We start from the raw sequence: 19,026 nt of genomic DNA, 5'->3' as shown, positions 1-19,026 counted from the left end.
AAGCGTATTTCTCAGACATAGCAATTCCCTTTGAATGTTCTGAAACACAAAGTGCACGCAATGAGCTAGAACCAGCCTGGTCCAAACGGTTGTCCCAAGCTAAATTTCCCAGTGCTATCCATAAGTGGAAGCTAAAGTGATATTTTTGATGATAAAACAATGAAAATCATACAGAAATGATCTTAGTAATATACAACTCACCTTTCTCCTCTCAACACTCATTTATGCTTTTTTTTTCCTAGCTCCTATCCTCACAACACGTGGGAATTGTAAACAGTGCTCTTCACTTATTCACTAAAGATTCTTGTGATTAAAGGACCAGCAGCAAAATTATTTGACTAGTTTTAAAGTATTAGGCAGCTTCTGTGACTACAAAATAGAAAATATAGTTATATACTGTGGCTACATTATCACTTTTAAAACTTGTTTTACCATTTGTCAAATATGATTGAGATAAATTTCACTCAAAAATTCCCTGAATTGCTTAACCACTTTATATTGCTTGGATAACCTTCTTCTCTTTCAACTTTTTCTTAGGATAGGACTCTTGTAGCCAGGATGTTGTTGATGATGACTTTGAAGCCCTGCTTCATCTATCTTCACCTCCTGAGGATGGATTTGTTGGTTTGCCCTGTGTTGCATGAGTTGGTCAAAGAAAGAGGTCACTCTAAAATTAAATTTTGAGGCCTATATGACAGCAATAAGGTCCAGCCTCTGATGAACTGAACCTTGAACAGCACCAGTGCAAGCAATACATGTTTTTTCTTTGGTTTGCTGTTTTTTTTTTTTTTTTTTTTTTTTTTTTTTTTTTTTTTTTTTGAGACAGGGTAACTATCCTGGATGTACTGAAAACTGGAACTCACGCACTCTGTAGGCCGATCTGGGCTCACATTCATACAGATCTTCTTGCCTCTGCCTCCCAAACCATGGGATTACAGGTGTGCACCACTACAGCCTGGTACCCCATGTGGTGTGTTTTTATTGTTACACAAAATTGTTTTCAGTCAAGTATTTCCTCATACCAAGGTCCATATTCTAATTCCTGTTTCTCTAAAGGAAAGCATCACAGGCCCCTGCTACTTTAGTCCTTATTATATACCCTTTGCAGTACTCAATAATCCAAGCACCTTAGGTTTGCCAGAAGTCCTTTGTGACCAAACTCATGCAAGATTGTAACACTCCCTCAGAAAAATAACTCTTCAAGTTCAAAATACTACAAAACAACTATTCATTCAACTGTTTCCTCTAGATACAGTTATTCTGCTAGATTCCTATAACATGGAGTTCAGATACATGTGAAATGCTGAGTTTATTTGGTTCTGGAGCATGAATACAGGCCCTGGTGAATGCTATGCTGGCACTTTCTTAAAATATACTACAAATCTAGACAACACTTAAAAATCATTTACTTTGGTAGAACAACATTAATGATAAATATTATCCAACATTGTTTTCATCCTGAAATTAAGTTTATGTTACATTAAACTCATTAATATACCACTCCTGCACTAAAGATGAATGGTGAGTCCAAATAGTAATAGAAGGATAATTCATAATAACCTGTACATTAATAGACTACTTCATTGTAAGTACCTGTCTCATTCATTCCATTATGAGTGGAAAAATTACAATTCATTCATAATTTGAATATATGTTGTTGCAATTAGGGATATATTAAAAGTAGTGAAAATATTACGACTTTCTGGTGCTTTACAGTGATTGTATTTAGAAATACATGGAAAAGTCTTACAAACTCATAAATTTGAGTTGAGTTTATACGTAAAACTGTTGTTTAGATTCGGACATTCAACATTGTTAATGTTAACTACACTATTGATATACAAGAAACATAAAATAGTAAAGTTGATGTTATAAAATATTTCTGAGGCTGGATGGATAGCTCAGCAGTTAAGAGCACTGGCTGTTCTTCCAGATAATATAGTTTGAATTCCAGGCAACTACTGAGCAGCCCACACTGTTGGGAACTCCTGTTCCATGGGTTCCAATGTCCTTACACAGACATACATTCAGGCAAAACATAGGATATAGTAAGTTAGTTATGAAAACAAATATTTACTAACAGATTTATTTAAGTGACATTGTCATAAGAGTAGAATCTAGTTTAAAAAAAAGAGTGCTGTATCTTTCCTCATTTGAATAGGGGTGAAAAAAAAGAGCTATCTCCAAATATCCCATAAAGCAGTAGTATGCTAACAAGGCTGTTAGAGATAAAATTTAGGGTGGTAGGATGTAAATGTTTATTCATGAAGACTGACCAGTCATCATCAAAGATATATCTACAACAGGTAGCTCAAGAGGCAGCATAACCATCATGAAATCCTGGTCTGCCATTAAGTCTCCTGATCTCCTAACATAAAAAACAAAACATTATTCTGCCAAGTTGGCATAGTGAACTGGTGTACTTCAGAAATATTTTTGGCAATGTATTTTCTGAATAATGTACCCTCTGTCCAAGTGGTCAGAATTGCTTGTCTATGTTTAAATTATTCAAAGTATAACCTGGGTCAGGGACCTAAAAGAGACTTAAATATGTTTAAGTCAGGTTTCTATGTAAGTGTCTTTGCTGTCAAGAGACACCATGACCACAGCAACTCTAATAATGAAAACATGAATTGAGGTGGCTTGCTTACAGTTAGAGAGGTTCAGTCAATTATTATCATGGTGGGAACCATGCCAATATACAGACTGAATGCTGGAGAAATAGCTGAAAGTCCTACATCTTGCAGGCAACAGGGAGTGAACTGTGACACTGAGCAAAGTTTATGCAAAAGACCTAAAAGCTCTTCCCCACAGTTACACACTTCCTTGACAAATGGCTCTAATAGAACCATTTCTTATCAAACTACCACAAGGATGAAAACATATCAAGATTCACAGTTGTATGGTGCATATAAGCTAGCAAGTTGTTCTGCTTAATATTCTTCCTTGGACATCAACCAAAAGGCAGACAAGTAATAAAGTGATTTTCCTCCTCCTCCTCCTCCTTTTTCTTCTCCACCTCCCCTTCCTCCTCCTCCTCCTCCTTCTTCTTCTTCCTCTTCCTCTTTTTTTAATTTTGGTTTTTTTTGACACGAATTTTCTCTATATAGTCCTGGCTGTCCTGAAATTCATTTTGTAGACCAGGTTGACCTGAATTAATAACAGAATGAGCAGTAGATATTTCCTGACAGCCAGCCTGGGTCTGCCAGAGGGCTTTGTCAAGAGCAGCTGAATCTGACAATATGAAGTGGACAGATGGACAGCAACCATATCACCTCCGCAGAAGCCAGATTACTGGATCTCTACCCCTGAGGCAGAGGGTTAAGGGGTATATAAGGCTTATTCCTCCTTGAATAAACTGAGATTGTTGTTTCAACTTGTTCTGGTTGTTGGTATTGTGTACCTCTGTGTTGTTGGTATTGTGGCCAATTTTCCTCAACTCCAAGGGACACCCATAGGGACCTGCCACATTTATTTGGCAGATGGCAACAGAGGAGGTAGTTGTAATTGCTTAGAAAAATGTGAAACTAGGCTTTTGGTACTTTTCCTTGATTTCCTTGTGTGTGGTCAGAGTTTGGAGAGACTGGAATGGGGCTTTCTGGATCACATAGGGGCATGATTGATGATCCAACTGAAACAGTTATGAGAAAATACTTTTTTTATTGTTTTTTTAAATGTTGTTGAATGGATGTGATATGTCAATTAAACTTGTAATCATTGGTGTTTATATCCTTGACAATTGCTGTCTCAGCCTTAGAATGAATCATACTTTTGAAAATGTTGGTATATTGCATAAATCTAGAAAATAAATGTTTATACCTGTGGTATCCAATGCTCATATACAGATATCTATGTCATACCTTCCAATACTCAATGATTTCAGAAGAGCAGAAAGAATAAACAACAAGAAAACAAAGTTTGTATTGTTAAGCTAGCAATAGTTTATAAATTGAAACAGTTCCATTCTTGAAGAAGAAAGTTGTTGGTGTCCAACACAAGCCCCCAAGAAAAGACCAACAGCCATGTATGCAATAAAAAAGAATGTTTTTAGTCCAACATGTTGTGGTTGATAATGTTGAACACCCCCCCACCCAGAAGTTTCAAGCTCTTTTAAAGCCGTTAGGGGAGTTCCAGGAAGATAGGGTTAATCTGGGGCAGATTGTTGGGAGATCCTAGTGGTTAGGAGCTTTCCAGCAGCAGGGTAGGGAAAGCTTCTTTAGCTAGCAGAAGCCTGCTTGGAGCAGGGGCTGTGGGTGGGGAATCTGCTGTCTCAGCAAAGAGGCTGTGGGGTGCCTGCTAAGGTAAAAGAAGGCTGTGGGATGCCTCATGATTGATTGACCAAATTGTGGTTTTCTGAGAACCTCTTGCTCCTATTCTAGTGAATTGAACTCAGACATGATCTCTGTCTAGGCTACTATGGATGCCTGTCTGGTCTGCATGAAGGCATCATCCCCCCCCCCATTTTCCCCATAATAGTAAAGTCAAGATTACAACTTGAAATATTCCAGTTACAGAGGTCAGTAAGATTTTGGGAAAAAAAAAAAATATTCAAGCCTCAAGAAGTCTCTTGAGCAAAATTCACAAGATACTTTTTATTTATTTATTTATTTATTTTGGTGGCTTCTTCACAAAGGTTTCTGTGTAGCTTTAGCTGTGCTGGAACTCACTCTGTAGAACAGGCTGGCCTCAAACCCACCTTAGCCTCCTGAGTGCTGGGATAAAGGCATGTACCATGGGTATTTAATTAGAAATATGAGACGGAAATATTGGTCATATGATTATATATTTATTTGGATATATTTTAATAGCTGGGATAGCTGGAGTAGAGCAAGAGCAAGTACAGAAATGTTTAGAATTTGAAAGTTTTCTAAGGATCCTTCCTCCTCAAAGAAGCCATCACTGAATCTGTCTCAGAGCTGCACCGGGGTTGCTACAGTGGTGGTTGCTTACTCAAACAACTAATGTCACAGATGAGCTGCAGGGGGCCAGCCAAGGACCAGAGAGCAAAGGCAGGATGGGACCTAGAGGTCTGCAGCCTTAAGAGTTGCTGTGGCTAAAGCCCAGTCAAGTGTATGGAAAAATTAATGCAACCTGTCAGAAACTGTTTTAAGACCGCATTAAAAAAAGAGGGGTGGTGGTAACTGATGAATTTATTGGGATTTGTTCAAGGGTTAGCTATAACAGCTGCATTACAAGAGATTTCAACTGAGAGTTTTCTATTTCAACAAACTAATCTTGGGCTAAAGAAGAGCTGAAAGATGTATGCATGTTCTGCATGTATGGTGTGGCCACACATGCATGTCTGAAGTGTGATTGTGAATGTGGGAACCCCAAAAATAGGTACTACTTGAATTGCTTGGGATATAGAGAAAAAAAAAAAAAAGACGTCAAGTCAGTGTCTTAATTGGAAGGGTTGGTGATCTTCCTCTCCCAGGGCTGGCTCTTAAGAGCATAACAGCAGGAAATGGTCAAAGCAAACATGGCCTGAGAGCCAGACGAATCTGTATGGATGGTTCAAAAGAATTTAGCAGAGGAGAGGATACAGAAATCTTCATAAATTTTGGTGGTTAAAGGAAAAAAGAAAAAGAAAAAAAAAAAAAAAAAAAAAAAGGAAAGAAATTGAGAGAATGGAGGTTAATGTAAAGATTTGAAAAAAGCTATTGCGAAAAAGCCTCAGGGAACTGAGCCCTGTTAGGCCCTGCTTAGAAAGGTGTCAGTGAAAATGCAAATGAGACCATGTAAGTTAATGAAAGCTATACAGCAAAGATTAGAAAAAGTTTTCAAAAGTATTTGGGACATGATGTTACATCCTGCAGAAATTAGGCCTTAAAAATTAGAAATTAGAAAAGATACCTTGTGATCACTGAATGATTTTCAGAAATTATTGGGAAATATTCAATGGTTATGTCCTTTTTAAAATGCACCTACTGGTGATTTGAAACCTTTAAGCAATATCCTGAAAGGAGATAGTGATCTCTACTCACCAACCCACTGCCTGAGAGCACTTGCCATCTTCAGGGCCTAGAGACCCAGTGAGACCAGGAGCACACGTGTCCCCTGCCCCCCAGAAGTGAGCCGGGGCTGCTGGAGCTGCAGCTGAGCAGCCATGGGTGGGGTAGTGAGCGTACTCTGGGCTCCCTCCCTGCTCTGGTCCCCATGAGGTGGCTGGCCCCATGAGAGGCTATTGCTATCCTTCCTCAGTGTCTCTCAGTCATTCTTGATATTCCCTCACCTAGACACCAATGTGTTACAGGGGGACCTTCCTTCCTCACTGAAGCTAAGGATCTGGTGGTGGCAGGAGAGGAGCCAAGCTGGAATCCTGGAATGGAATCCCGGAATGGACCAACAGAGTTGTGACCCTGCTGCTGCTCACATTTAGCCTCCTAGTGTCAGGTGGCCAGATTGCAACCTCTCCAATGCTGGCCCTTCTCCTCAAATTTTTATCATTGAAAAACTGACCACCCTCTCCCTTCCCAAGCCAAGGCTAAAAATTGTCCCTGGGGCCCCGCAGCTGCAAAATGAGATTGTCTTGGGATTCCCCTTGACTCGCCCCAGTTGGGACTTCAACACAGATGAAAGTAGGGAGAGCTTGAAAATCTATCGCCAGGCTTTGGTGGCAGGTCTCTGAGGTGCTGCTAGATGGCCACCAGTTTGGCTAAGATAAAGAGAACACTCCTTTTGACCCTACCTCAGAAGCCCAGAGAGCTTCAGTGGCTCTGGCCTTCATAGGGCAATCGGGCCCTGGATATTAGAAAGAAACTCCAGAGACTGGAAGGGTTACAAGAAGCTGAGTTATGTGATTTAATGAAAGAGGCAGAGGAAGTGTATTAAAGGAACAGAGAAGAGAAGGAGAGACAAAGAAAATGTATTGAAGGGACAGAGAAGAGAAAGAGAGAAAAGAGGAAAAAAAAAAAAAAAAAAAAAAAAAAAAGAAGGCATGTCAGAAAAGAGGAAAAGAAATTGAATAAAATCTTGGCCCCAGTGGTTGAAGGGAAAGATAGTAGAGAGAAAGTGAGAGAGAGGGGAGAGAGAGAGGTTAGGAAATTTAGAACGGGGAACTTGGGCACAGGACCCCACTTGACAAGGACCAGTGTGCATATTGTAAAGAGAAAAGGCACTGGGCAAAGGACTGCCCCAAGAAGAAAAACAAGGGATCAAAATTCCTAGCCCTGGGAAAAAATGAAGACAGAATTCCAAGCCCAAGGTAACTTTAAAAATGGAGGGGCAACCAGTTAAACTTTTGGTGGATACCAGAGCAGAGCATTCTGTGCTGATACAGCCATTAGAAAAATTAAGACAAACAATCTTGAGTAATAGGTGCCACAGGGCAATGGCAGGATTCATGGACCAAGAACAGTGGACCTTGGCATGGGCCGGGTATCCCACTTGTTCGAGATTACATTCCACCAGCCAACAGCTTTTTGCCTTTGAATGGAGGGATCCTGACATGTGCAGAATTGGGCAGCTCACCTGGACCCGATTGCACCAAGGGTTTAAATTTCCCCGACCATTTTTGATGAGGCCCTTCATAAAGATCTGACCAGCTTCAGGATCCAACCTCCAGTATGTGGATGACCCACTTCTAGTGGGAGCCACCCAACAGGACTGTTTGAAAGGAACAAAAGCACCACTGCTGGAGTTGTCTGACCCAGGCTATTGAGCCTCAGCCAAAAAGGCCCAGATTTGCAGAAGAGAGGTAAAGCACCTAGGATACAATCCAGGGGACAGGCAACGATGGCTGACTAAGGCTCAGAAGAGAACTGTAGTCCAGATAGTCCAGATACCAGCCCCAACCATGGCCAGGCAAGTAAGAGAATTTCTGGGGACATCTGGGTTTTGCAGGCTATGGATCCCAGGGTTCGAGACCTTAGCAGCTCCACTCTACCCACTGATTAAAGAAAATATTCTCTGGGGCCCCAGAGCATCAGGAGGCATTTGATGCCATTAAAAAGGCCCAGCTGAGTGCACCTGCTCTGGCCCTCCCTGATGTAACTAAACCTTTTACCCTTTATGTGGATGAGCATAAGGGGATAGCCTGAGGAGTTTTGACCAAATCCCCAGGGCCATGAAAAAGATCTCTTGCTTACCTGTCAAAGAAGCTTGATCCTGTAGCAGGGGATGGCCTGGCAGTCTAAAAGCTAGCGTGGCTGTGGCTTGTACTGGTCAAAGACGCTGACAAGTTGACTTTGGGGCAAAAAGCAACTATAATAGCCCCCATGCATTGGAGAGCATCGTCTGGCAGCCCCCAGACTGAAGGATGACCAATGCCCACATGACTCACTACCAAAGCCTGCTTCTCACTGAGAGGATTGCATTCACTCCACCATCCACCCTCATCTCACCACTCTTCTGCCTGAGGAGACTGATGAACTCATGACTGCCATCAACTGTTTGTTAAAGAGACTGGGGTTCACAATGATCTTACAGAGATCCCATGGCCAGCGAGGCGCTGAGCTGACCTGGTTCACTGATGGGAGCAGTTACATTGTAAAAGGTAAAGGAAGGGCTGGGGCGGCATTGGTGGACAGAATCTGCACCGTCTGGTCCAGCAGCCTGCTGGAAGGAACCTCAACACAAAAAGCTGAGCTCATGGCTTTTATGCAAGCCTTGTGGCTAGCCGAAGAAAAGTCCATAAACATTACACAGGCAGCAGATATGCTTTGGCAACTGTACATGTGCATGGGGCTATCTATAAACAAAAGGGGCTACCTGACCGTGGTGAATAAAAAAATACTGAAAAAAAATTTTCCAAAGATTTAAAATACCTAATAAGATCAGACAATGGTCCAGGTTTTGTTGCCCAGGTAAGTCAGTAACTGGCCAAGACATTGGGGATTGATTGAAATTACATTGTGCATGCAGACCCCAAAGCTCAGGTAGAAAGGATAAATAAAACCTGCTAACATGGGAGTTGAAAGAATTACATAGACAGAAAATGGATCTGCATATATCAGTAAAGCATTCAGCAATTGTGTGCTCAATGTAAAATTGAACACAAAACAGGCATTTCCTTTTAACCTGAAAGTGCAAAGAATTGTGGAGTGTGCTCATAGCTCCTTGAAAAATGCAACTTCTAAAAATAAGGAAAGGGGAGTTGTGCCCCCACTATCTATATGATTCGTTAAATCATTAATGTTTACAACCTTTGCTACACTAGATATGTTATGGATGAAAAAGTCAGCTCATTCTGTTAAGATTTAGATGTGATGCATACGATGAAACTGAATAAGCAGATTTAGATTTTAATAGGACAATAGCCACTTAAGACATCTCAGACCAATTTTAAAAGGCCATTTTATCTTGATTCATCCACTCCTTTGGCAGATGCTGTAGCCACAAATGCATATGCATTATCGATCTTGGTTGTGAACTCTCAATGAAAAGTTGGCTCAGGTGTGTTGGCATCAAGCTGTGAACTATCCCCTAATGTTCTTTATTACATAGGCTGGTAGTCAGAGACAAGTAAAGTCCTTTTGCCTCCAAACTACCTAAGCCAGGACACACATGACGGAATGTGTGCTTCCCATGCCAGGTAAGGTGGGAAGGTTGAAGAAGCCTCCTAAGACAGACACAGCCATCTGTCCTGTAGCAGGAGCACAGGTATTTTTAATTATATTAAGAAGGGGGAATTTGTGGGTGCCCATAAAGATGGCTGCACAAGGGCAGAAAGTCCAAAGCTGTCAGAAAATCATAAGACCTAAAGGTCAAAGGTGTGGCTGTTTGGCTGTCTTAGTCTAAATAACAAAAGACCTGAATCTGAGGTGTGGCTACTTCTGACTCTTAAGGCTAGGGAACAAGAAGTTGGAGCTAAGGTGTGGTTACTGAACCCTTGGAATAAGTGAGGAAGAAAAGTCTGTTTGTTCCATATACATGATACTGTCTTCCCCTTTTTGGTTAAGGTATAAAATAAGAGTGTCGAAAAATAAACTCCTGACATTTCAGTATTGACTGATCTGGCCTCCTGACCTTTATTCTGTCTCTCTCTTTATCATCTATAGCTAGCCTTTCCCTCATCCACACTCCCCCACACAGGTCCAGACTTGGGGGTGCTCAGCTGGCTCCAATTCCAGCCCCACAAAGACCAATCCTGACAGATATTACACTTCAAAATGTTGTGGATACTGTAGCCACGTAATTATAATACTAACGAAGAAAGTAACTAAAGCCTAATTTAATAAATTCTACCAAAATAGTAAAAAAATAACAAATATTAGGCTCCAACACATTCTAGTACAGCACTAAGATGCATATTTACTGTCACTGTTTTGAGAATGAGAATTAATGTCAAACAAAGATTTTATATACTTTTGCATTTTGCATACTAGTATTGGGCATTCATCATAAAACAGTATACATATGTCACTGTACATAGCTTATATAAATAAATCACACAATAAATCACACAATAAATACTTTCCATTCCTTGTTTATTTGGAACCACTCTTTATAGTTTTAAAATACTAAACAGGCACAGAAAAAGATCTAAAATTAAGGCCAGAATGCATGGACAAAACACACCAGGTATTATTGGTATGTCACTGATCCCTTGTTAAAGATGAAGATATTTCTTCATTGCTTTCATAATCTTCTTGTGGTTCATCCTTTTTCTGAGGGTTATTCAAGTGATGTGCTGCTGGACGTAAAAGTGGGTGTTCAGGAGCATAATTCTAGGAGGTTGAAAGAAATTCCTAGGTCAAACTTTTCAAGTATTACAATTTTAAAATATAAGCATATGATTAAGTTTTATAAATTACATTTTAAAGTGTTACTACATGTACTTCTTAAATTTTCATGTACTTCTTAAACAAGAAAACTTACACTGATTCCCTTGTTAAAGTAAAATAAGAATCATCTGAGAAAATAAGTACATATAAACCTTTCATTTATAGACTGAGAAAGACAGAAAGCATTTAAAAATATTCTATTATCTAACTCTGATAATAGTAGTGGCATGGTATCACTTTCAAATTTGTTAAAAATGGCTTTTTTGAAGTAAGAATTTTGGTGGATCAGGATGACTTCAACTAAAATGTTTCCATAGCTGTATGTTGGAATTTCAAGGATTATAGTTGTGCATCATTATTTAGTGAGGTACAACCACAAAATCTTTAAGGTTCTAAATGCTTACTGCACTGGCATTCTTTTTGTAGGATTTAGTAACCTATCCCTAATTAAGTACTTTCAAGCCATTGACATACTACATTTAAGAACAACTTCTTTTAAAGAACTGAACTAAAGAACATTCAGCTTAATATAACTCTCATACAAAATCTTTAAAAAACAATTCTAATAAAATTTTCAATCTGTATTTAGCTATTTTTTCCATGTTATTTATGTTGTTTGTTTGATGTTTTCCATACTGGCCTTGAGCTCAAAATGTAGCTACGGATAACTCTAAATTCACCATCCTTTTGTGTTATTTCTGGGTTATGAGACACATCCCAGCATGCCTAATGTGGTACTGGAAAATTAAAAGAAGGGGTTTGTGTAAGCTAGATAATCACTCATCCTTGGCTATCCCCAAGTAAAGTATTCAAAGCATTTATTTATTATGTACATACATATGTGTGTGGAGGCCAAGACTGATGTAGAGTGTGTTTGTCAGCTAGTCTATACCTCATATTTTTCAATTTTAAACTTTGGAAGTGCCTCAAAAAAGCTACAAAACAGAATTGTCAATTAACCTGGTCATTTATCCCACAGTACTCTACATCCTAGCACAGAAATGACTGTTTATCTATGATCATTGGTATTGACTTTGTTTTTAAAACAAAGGCACAACTTTGTTTTTAAAAGCTAAAGCTGACAACCTTAATAGCCAGGTTATAAAAAAATATTGTATGTCTATCAATGGATAAATGGATAATGAAAATGTGGTACATATATGGAATGGGATTTTATTCAGGTGTAAAGAAAATTAAAATTATGAAATCTGCAAGTAAATGGATGAAGCTGGAAATAATATGACATAACATAGACTTACATAAATGCTACTTGTGCTTTTTTAAGATAGTGATCCTAATTTTGAATCTTTAGATGTAAACTGGAATACTTTTAATAGTCAGAAAACTAGAAAGAGGCTATGGAGGTGGGGGAGAGAGATAGTAAAAAACAATTGGTGGTGTGAAGGAAACAAATATGGCACAGAGGGAATTTAGGAGTAGTAAGATTTTAGGGCAAGATACAAAGCAGCAATAGAAAGAATTAACAAACACTTTCTTGAAAAAAACCTCATGGGAATCTTGGGAGGGGGGATATGGTGTGTGTGATATGGGAAAAACTGGAAAAGGAAGTAGACATGGATTTAATCAAAATACATTTTAGAAAGGGGCAGAATTCTCAAATAATTTTTTAAAAAATTATTAATTAGGTTGAAGAGTTTTGTGAGGGATTCTTTTCACCATGTCCGAGTTTGACCTCTGGGACTCAGAAAGTGGATGACAGAACAGAGTCAAGTAAGCTGTCATCTGACTTCCACATATATGCTTATGCATGCACATATACAATAAATTTGATAACAGTAAAAATTTTGTTATTGTGTGTATGTACACACCATGTATATGTGAATACAAGTGACAAAGTCAATGAGTAAAGATCAGGACAACTTCTCATACTTTTCTCTTATCAACTACAAAAAATGTTTTCAGAATAATTCCAGTACAAATACTCCTTTTTAAAATTTGGGGAAAGCTGGAATTGTGCATATTTTTAAAAGAAAACAGAAAAACTTTTAGAGACTATAAAACATAAATTGGGGGTAAGAATTAAAACCACTGTTTACCTGTTGATATTGAGATCTATGCGAATAAAGATAAAATGCTCTATCTTGTGGTGCAGATGACTCAAGCTCATCTGGGGTATCTTGGTCATTAGGAACCTAATTTAGAATTAAGTAATTAGGTTTAGTACGATACACCTTTATTTCAAAAAATACGGAAGGGAAAGCTAGACAATTATTAATTTCAAGTCATCAACTACATAATGAGTTTGAGGCCATAATGCAGTACATAAATCTTGTTTCCCCCATCTAAAAGAACTAACCAATCATTCTCCTAGAACCAAACAGCAAAAATAACTTTTCAAAGGAATTTTAAAAATAAAATTTATTCTCCTGAAATCTTTAATAAAACTGTACAAAATTGACTCCCCCTATATATGAGACAAATTTACATTGTATAAAAATAAATTATGGTTTTTAGAGACAGGGCTTCATTTATGTAGCTCTCTCTGGTGGGCCTATTATTGAGACAAGACTGGCATTAAACTCAAGAGCTCCACCTGTCTCCCAAATGCTGGGATTAGAGTCATATGTATTATAACTAATTAAATTATGTTCTTAAATACAAATTCCATTATTGAAAGACAAGTAAAGGCATAGTCTAATTTTTACGTAACTGTAGTACATGGGCATTGGTTTATAAGTCACTTTTCTTTCATGAATTACATTTTTTTAATCTATTAAGTCTTTTAACTTATTCCTTACCTCTTCTGGGAACAGGTCACAGGCTTTTGCAAGTGTCATCCTTGCACTATGAGATCTCTCTAAAAAATAACCATTTGATGTTTCATTGCTTTGTATTGGAGGAGACCAATTGCTGTAAGTGTAGTGAGGATTGACAGAATATGATCTTCTTTCAAGTTCATCTCCAAGCCATTCTACTGCCCAAGTCCATTTCTTTTTAAGATCTCCATTACCCTTAAACAACAACAAAAAAAACTATGTATGTTAATTATTAGGAAATTAAATTTTATTGTCTTCTCCTAAATTTGGAACCCCCCAAACTATTGTTTTCTTTCAAAAATTTGATTCGGAAATTCATCAAACTGTAAAAGAACTTTTACCTGTAAGATCTGGTAGGCAACAGGACAACTGTTAAAGAGCGTTACCATGCATTTTATACATTGATATGCTCTTTTTTGATATTGATGCTTAGATCGCTGAATTGTATCAAACAGCCCATCTCGATCATTTGGAATTCCTTTAAGAGCATTATGAATCCTGAAAAGATACCAAAACTAATCAAAACTGTAATACTTAGAAGAAATGTAACTTTATCTCTCAGTTTCAACGATCAGACTAGGCTAGCACTGAACTCAGAGTTCACCACCACATCTGTCAAAGCCAGTAGTTATAAATGTGTTTGAGGTAATCATACAGTTTTTCAAGTAGGTAACCCCATTTAGTAGATGAAAAACAAATATAGAGGAGTTAGAATGCTTGACAAAGGTAGAATTGTGAAAATGAAAGGCTGGCTTAACCTCAGTATTCTACTTAACATTTTGATCTATTCACAAATTAGTGTAAAATGTTTCTTCCTGTCGGGCACTGGTGGCCCACAACTGCCTCTAACTACAGTTCTAGGGCACTGAATACCTGTTTAGAATTTGTGGGTATCAGGAAAAAATGCAGACAAAACATCCATACATATACAAAACAAAATTAAGGAATCTAAACAATCAATCAATTTGATTTCAATTCAGAGTATGGCAATAAGAACCAGTAAATGAAAACAGTCACTGGTAAAAAATAACTTTAGTACCAATGAAATGGATCAGGAAGTAAAGAACATGCCATCAGGAAAACTGGAGTTTTGTACCACATATGAGCACCATGGCATATATGAGTATGTCTGTGTATTCATACATTAAAATAACTTAAATTCAGGTACTATGAATATATACAAATAAAATATTCTCTCACTAGCAACGAAATAATCCAACTAATTTTATTATTCAATTTCAACTGTAGTTACATTTTATATACTAACTGTTTCTTCTCAGTAGGTTTAAAATTAACTTACTATAATTAAATGGAAAAATTTTCCATCATATCATGTTCTGTATTTTACTTAATATATGATTATTATGTTCCAACTCAAAAGCAATACTTTTTGGTGTTTTCACTACTGCATTTTTTGTTTGTTTGCTTGTTTTTTGAGACAGGGTTTCTCTATGGCTTTGGAGCCTGTCCTGGAACTTGCTCTGTAGACCAGGCTGATCTTGAACTCACAGAGATTGGCCTGCCTCTGCTTCCTGATTGCTGAAATTAAAGGCGCATTCTGACAAAAACAATATGTGAAAGAACTTTGTATACTCTACCACATTATCATTATTACTAAGTGCTTTTGTGAGCAATTTAGATGGAAATTTTATTCTGTTATCTGTTATCAGGTAGTCTATAATACTACCTGGACAAAGTATATGTTTTACAAACTGATTCCTATATCAAAATTTAGTGTTTTTGATGTTAATCTGCATTTATTATTATATCTTTCTATACTGTGATTATACCTCTACTAGTACCATTACTTTGGGGAAATTAATTAGGGAATGATTTCATTAATTAAAAACAAATAATGAAATTGACATATAGTGTATTTCTGAATTCTTACAGCCAGTAAAAATTATATTCACCAAGCCAAATTAAAATAAACAAAAACTGCAATAACAACAAAATAGAATAAGAGCTTTATAACTTTTTTTCATGGTAACTTTTTTGGGGCTCTGTTTTATAACAGTTTGTTGACTAAGACTTCTTAACATTAGGCAATCTGCGGAAAATGGTTGATAAACACACAGAAACTTGGATAAATGGATAACAATTTGAAATTATTAGTAATTTATGATATCTAGTATTTCTAATCTACAAGATTGCAATGATAAGGATTTGAAATTAAATGAAATTTAAAAGCCAGTTAAGAGAATGAAAAAAGTAAAAGTATACTAAACTGTTAGTTGAAATTCCTTCCATAACTTGTACAATTAATTATGTTAGCATAAAGGTATATTATACCTGTGAGTTTGCCAGGAGTCCTCAATCAGGATAATTTGCAAAAGCAGATCCAAATGTGGCCGAAGTTCATAAGTATATGAATATGCAACCTAAAATAGTTAAGGCACAGTTAAGCTGTATTAAAACAGTTATAAATAAAAGTAGGTATGTTTATTTTGCTTTACCTGCCAAAGCAGTTCACTGAGAACAGAAGATGAGAACTGGGGATTCTCCCAGCAGCAAAAGCAAAGTAACTTGACTGTTTCCTCTGAGTTGCTGTAGTCTTCAATAATTTTCTTCACATAAGTGGTTCTTGCAAATAAAATGTCGGCCACATTCTGCTGAATTGGCATTATAGGCTGGGATAAATTTGGGTCACCAAAAGGATTTGGAAGAGGGGGATTACCTGCAACATATTTGTCATTAAAGAAAGGCAAAAAATTACAATGCTATATTTATTATTCAAATGAAATCAGATCTTTTTCTAAATTACAGTAGTATATTCAACGGAAAGATCATAAAAAGATAGGTTTTGAAAATGAAAAAAAATCTATAAATTCATTTTAATTTTATAAAAACTTGAAATGCTTTATAAATTTGTATGTCATCCTTGAGCAGGCCATACTAATCTGTACTGTATCATTCTAATTTTAGTACAAGTGCTTCTTTTTAAATAGGAAGTCAAAACACTGATAAAAATGAAATAATTAAATGTAAAAAAAAAACTGTTTTAAGTATCAAGATTTTTTTGTAGGTGTGTTTGGTATTACCACAGTGTTTGTGCATAGGGACTCAGAGAACATTCCATTCTCTCCTACTATGTGTGTTTCAGCCCTGTGAGATTTTATAGGCTGCTGTAGATTAGGTGAGAAAATAAGACTCCTGATGGTTTTCTTCCAATCATCACACATATGCTATAGCAAGCATATGCATGGTCATGTATAGTAAATTAAGTTATACATTAGTATATGATTTATAATAAATCACTTTAAAACATATAAACATGCTAACATTTTATGTGGCAATACTGTTTCAAGCCTAATATTTCAACAGTTGGGAAGCTAAGTCAGGACAATTGCTTTGCGTTCCAGGCCAGTTAATACTACACAGTGAATTCTATATCTGGGCAAGAGTGGGAGAGAGAAAGGGAAGAGGTAAGGAAGAAACATTGAGGGAGAGGAGATTTAAAAAACAAAACAATACAAAATTCCTTGCAAACAAAAAACTAATACAAAAAAGATACCAACTAAAAAAATAAAAATTGTATCATCCTTCAGTCTCTTCTATTTTATAATATCAGTATTACGTTAAGTATAATGCTTAGCTAACATTATCTTGAAACTATGACACAATAAAGCATTATAATTTACCACTGGTTGAAGACTGCATTCTTGATGAGACACTGCAACATCGGATCAGTTGAGATACTACCAAATATAACTTGCCTAATTCAGCATATTGATATTTAATTGGGGGACCTGGCCCTTCATCCAAAGACACAAGCATAAAAGTAGCCGGTACATTTAGTTTTAGAAGCTGGGTCTTTTCTGCCAAACCTGTGAAAAAAGTAGGACAACATTTTGTGGGAAAACATAGGATGGATAAAGCAATCACAACTCCTTGTAAACATTATGATTAAAAACTTTAAATATCAATAGCTTAAAATATAGATAATATAGTTATGATGTAGAGAAAAATACTGATATTTAATTAAAACTTAGTAATATAAAAGAAGTATTATCAAAATAATTGATTTGTTCATATTATGTATATCTTACTTGTACATGCTTCTATGAACCAACATGTGTGTTTGGTCCTCCATTGTAAGTCCTGGAAATCAAAACCAGGTTCAAACCAATCTTAAGCCCTCAAAATATACTAGCATTTTAAATACACTAGATCAAGAAAGAAATAACAAAGGAAAAAATAAACTCTAGGAGAGGTATAAAAAAGGTAGATTAAAAGACAAATTAAAATTATTTCATAAACTACCAGTGTCCGTAATAAGAAAAGTCCCTTGAGTAAAAAAGTATGTTTATATTCTTTCCACTTTGATTTCTGTCTCAACTTTCTTGACTAGAAACTAAACAAAAAGAATTATTAAATCTTTAAACAATTTCAAATCACATAATGTTCTCCATTTTTTATTAATGCCACTACAACCCCATTTGTTTGTTTATTCCTTCTCATTGTGTCTCTTTTTTCTTCAAAAAGTTGTCTCACCCCACAAGGCTTGCAGTTTATATACAGAGACACAATTAGCAATTGTCTGGTAATAGCAAGAACACCATTCAAGTCATGAAAACTGATGTCTAAGAAGACACCTGTTATGTCTCAGAGGTGGTTTAGCTATGAGAATTCCCAGTATATACCAGGAGGATTAATTAAGAAGGGAGATCTAAATCAGTATAGAGACAAGGAAAAGTGTTTTCTTTGTGTGTGTGTGTGTGTGTGTGTGTGTGTGTGTACTAACTACATTTCTTAAATGTGGCTAGTTAAGTAGAAGTTTGTAATTGATAAAAGTAAAAAAAGGAAGAAAACACAGCAGTGCCATGTACTTCTGAGCTGGGAATACAGAGTTGTGACAACCATGGCAAATGATGTACACTTTCGAAGGAAAACAATTAGTACTTGGACAGTGTTAGCATTTTTACCAAAAGTTAACTAACTTTAAATCAACCTTTCAACTCAAGAGACAACATATAAGCTCAAAAAAACAACCATTACATAGTATAAAATCCCAAGGCAGGGCCTTGCTCACACTGATGCCTGAGTGAGAAGTAATTTCATTTCCTCGAAGCCTTTCCAATAATAATTCAAGGCCCCCAGTATATATTGTATATATCAAGATAATACAGCAAATGAAGTAACTCTCCTGACTTCCCACAGATGTATGTGCCCAGCAGATAGAATATTTTCATGAGATATATACACAAGTATTGGGAAACACCCAAAGCTATTCTTAGGGAAGGGATATGAGATAAATTATAGACAGGAACAACAGATTTCCACAACCGCCAGGTGGAGTTCCCTGCCACTCGTGTTAGGCTGGCCTGTTGAATATTAGTTATACTGTTGTATGGTCATTCACAGGCTAAATTGGAGAGTTAAAAGGATATATGTTGAGAACCACCATCCTGCATCTTTCAATTCCCTGATGGTGGAAGTACTTTCTATGATTTCTTCCAGGATGCAATAGGTTTTGGTTCACTATTTTCCTTGACAGAGGCAACTCTAAAGGCTTCCACTTAGTC

The 19,026-nt window shown here is 36.9% G+C and overlaps 1 protein-coding gene and 1 non-coding gene across 2 annotated transcripts in view; both read right to left on the bottom strand.

Annotated features, from left to right (window-relative positions):
- Positions 1-10,535: 10,535 nt before the first annotated feature.
- LOC127214700 (probable ubiquitin carboxyl-terminal hydrolase FAF-X) overlaps positions 10,536-19,026 on the bottom strand; it is a 132,676-nt gene continuing 124,185 nt past the window's right edge. The window contains exons 38-44 of the mRNA XM_051175002.1: positions 17,143-17,328; positions 15,958-16,178; positions 15,794-15,882; positions 13,843-13,999; positions 13,484-13,696; positions 12,782-12,877; positions 10,536-10,667 (exon numbers count right to left, since the gene is read on the bottom strand). Of these exons, the coding sequence (XP_051030959.1) occupies positions 10,536-10,667; positions 12,782-12,877; positions 13,484-13,696; positions 13,843-13,999; positions 15,794-15,882; positions 15,958-16,178; positions 17,143-17,328 (1,094 nt within the window). The remainder of the gene's footprint in view (positions 10,668-12,781; positions 12,878-13,483; positions 13,697-13,842; positions 14,000-15,793; positions 15,883-15,957; positions 16,179-17,142; positions 17,329-19,026) is intronic.
- Positions 16,346-16,449, bottom strand: LOC127214708 (U6 spliceosomal RNA). The gene has a single exon (XR_007833887.1). It is a non-coding gene; the product is annotated as a U6 spliceosomal RNA (small nuclear RNA).

Source organism: Phodopus roborovskii, unplaced genomic scaffold (genome assembly GCF_943737965.1).
Source record: "Phodopus roborovskii unplaced genomic scaffold, PHOROB, whole genome shotgun sequence".
NCBI lineage: Eukaryota > Metazoa > Chordata > Mammalia > Rodentia > Cricetidae > Phodopus > Phodopus roborovskii.
Note: the sequence above shows the minus strand (reverse complement) of the source record. Positions and strands in the feature narration are given on the sequence as shown.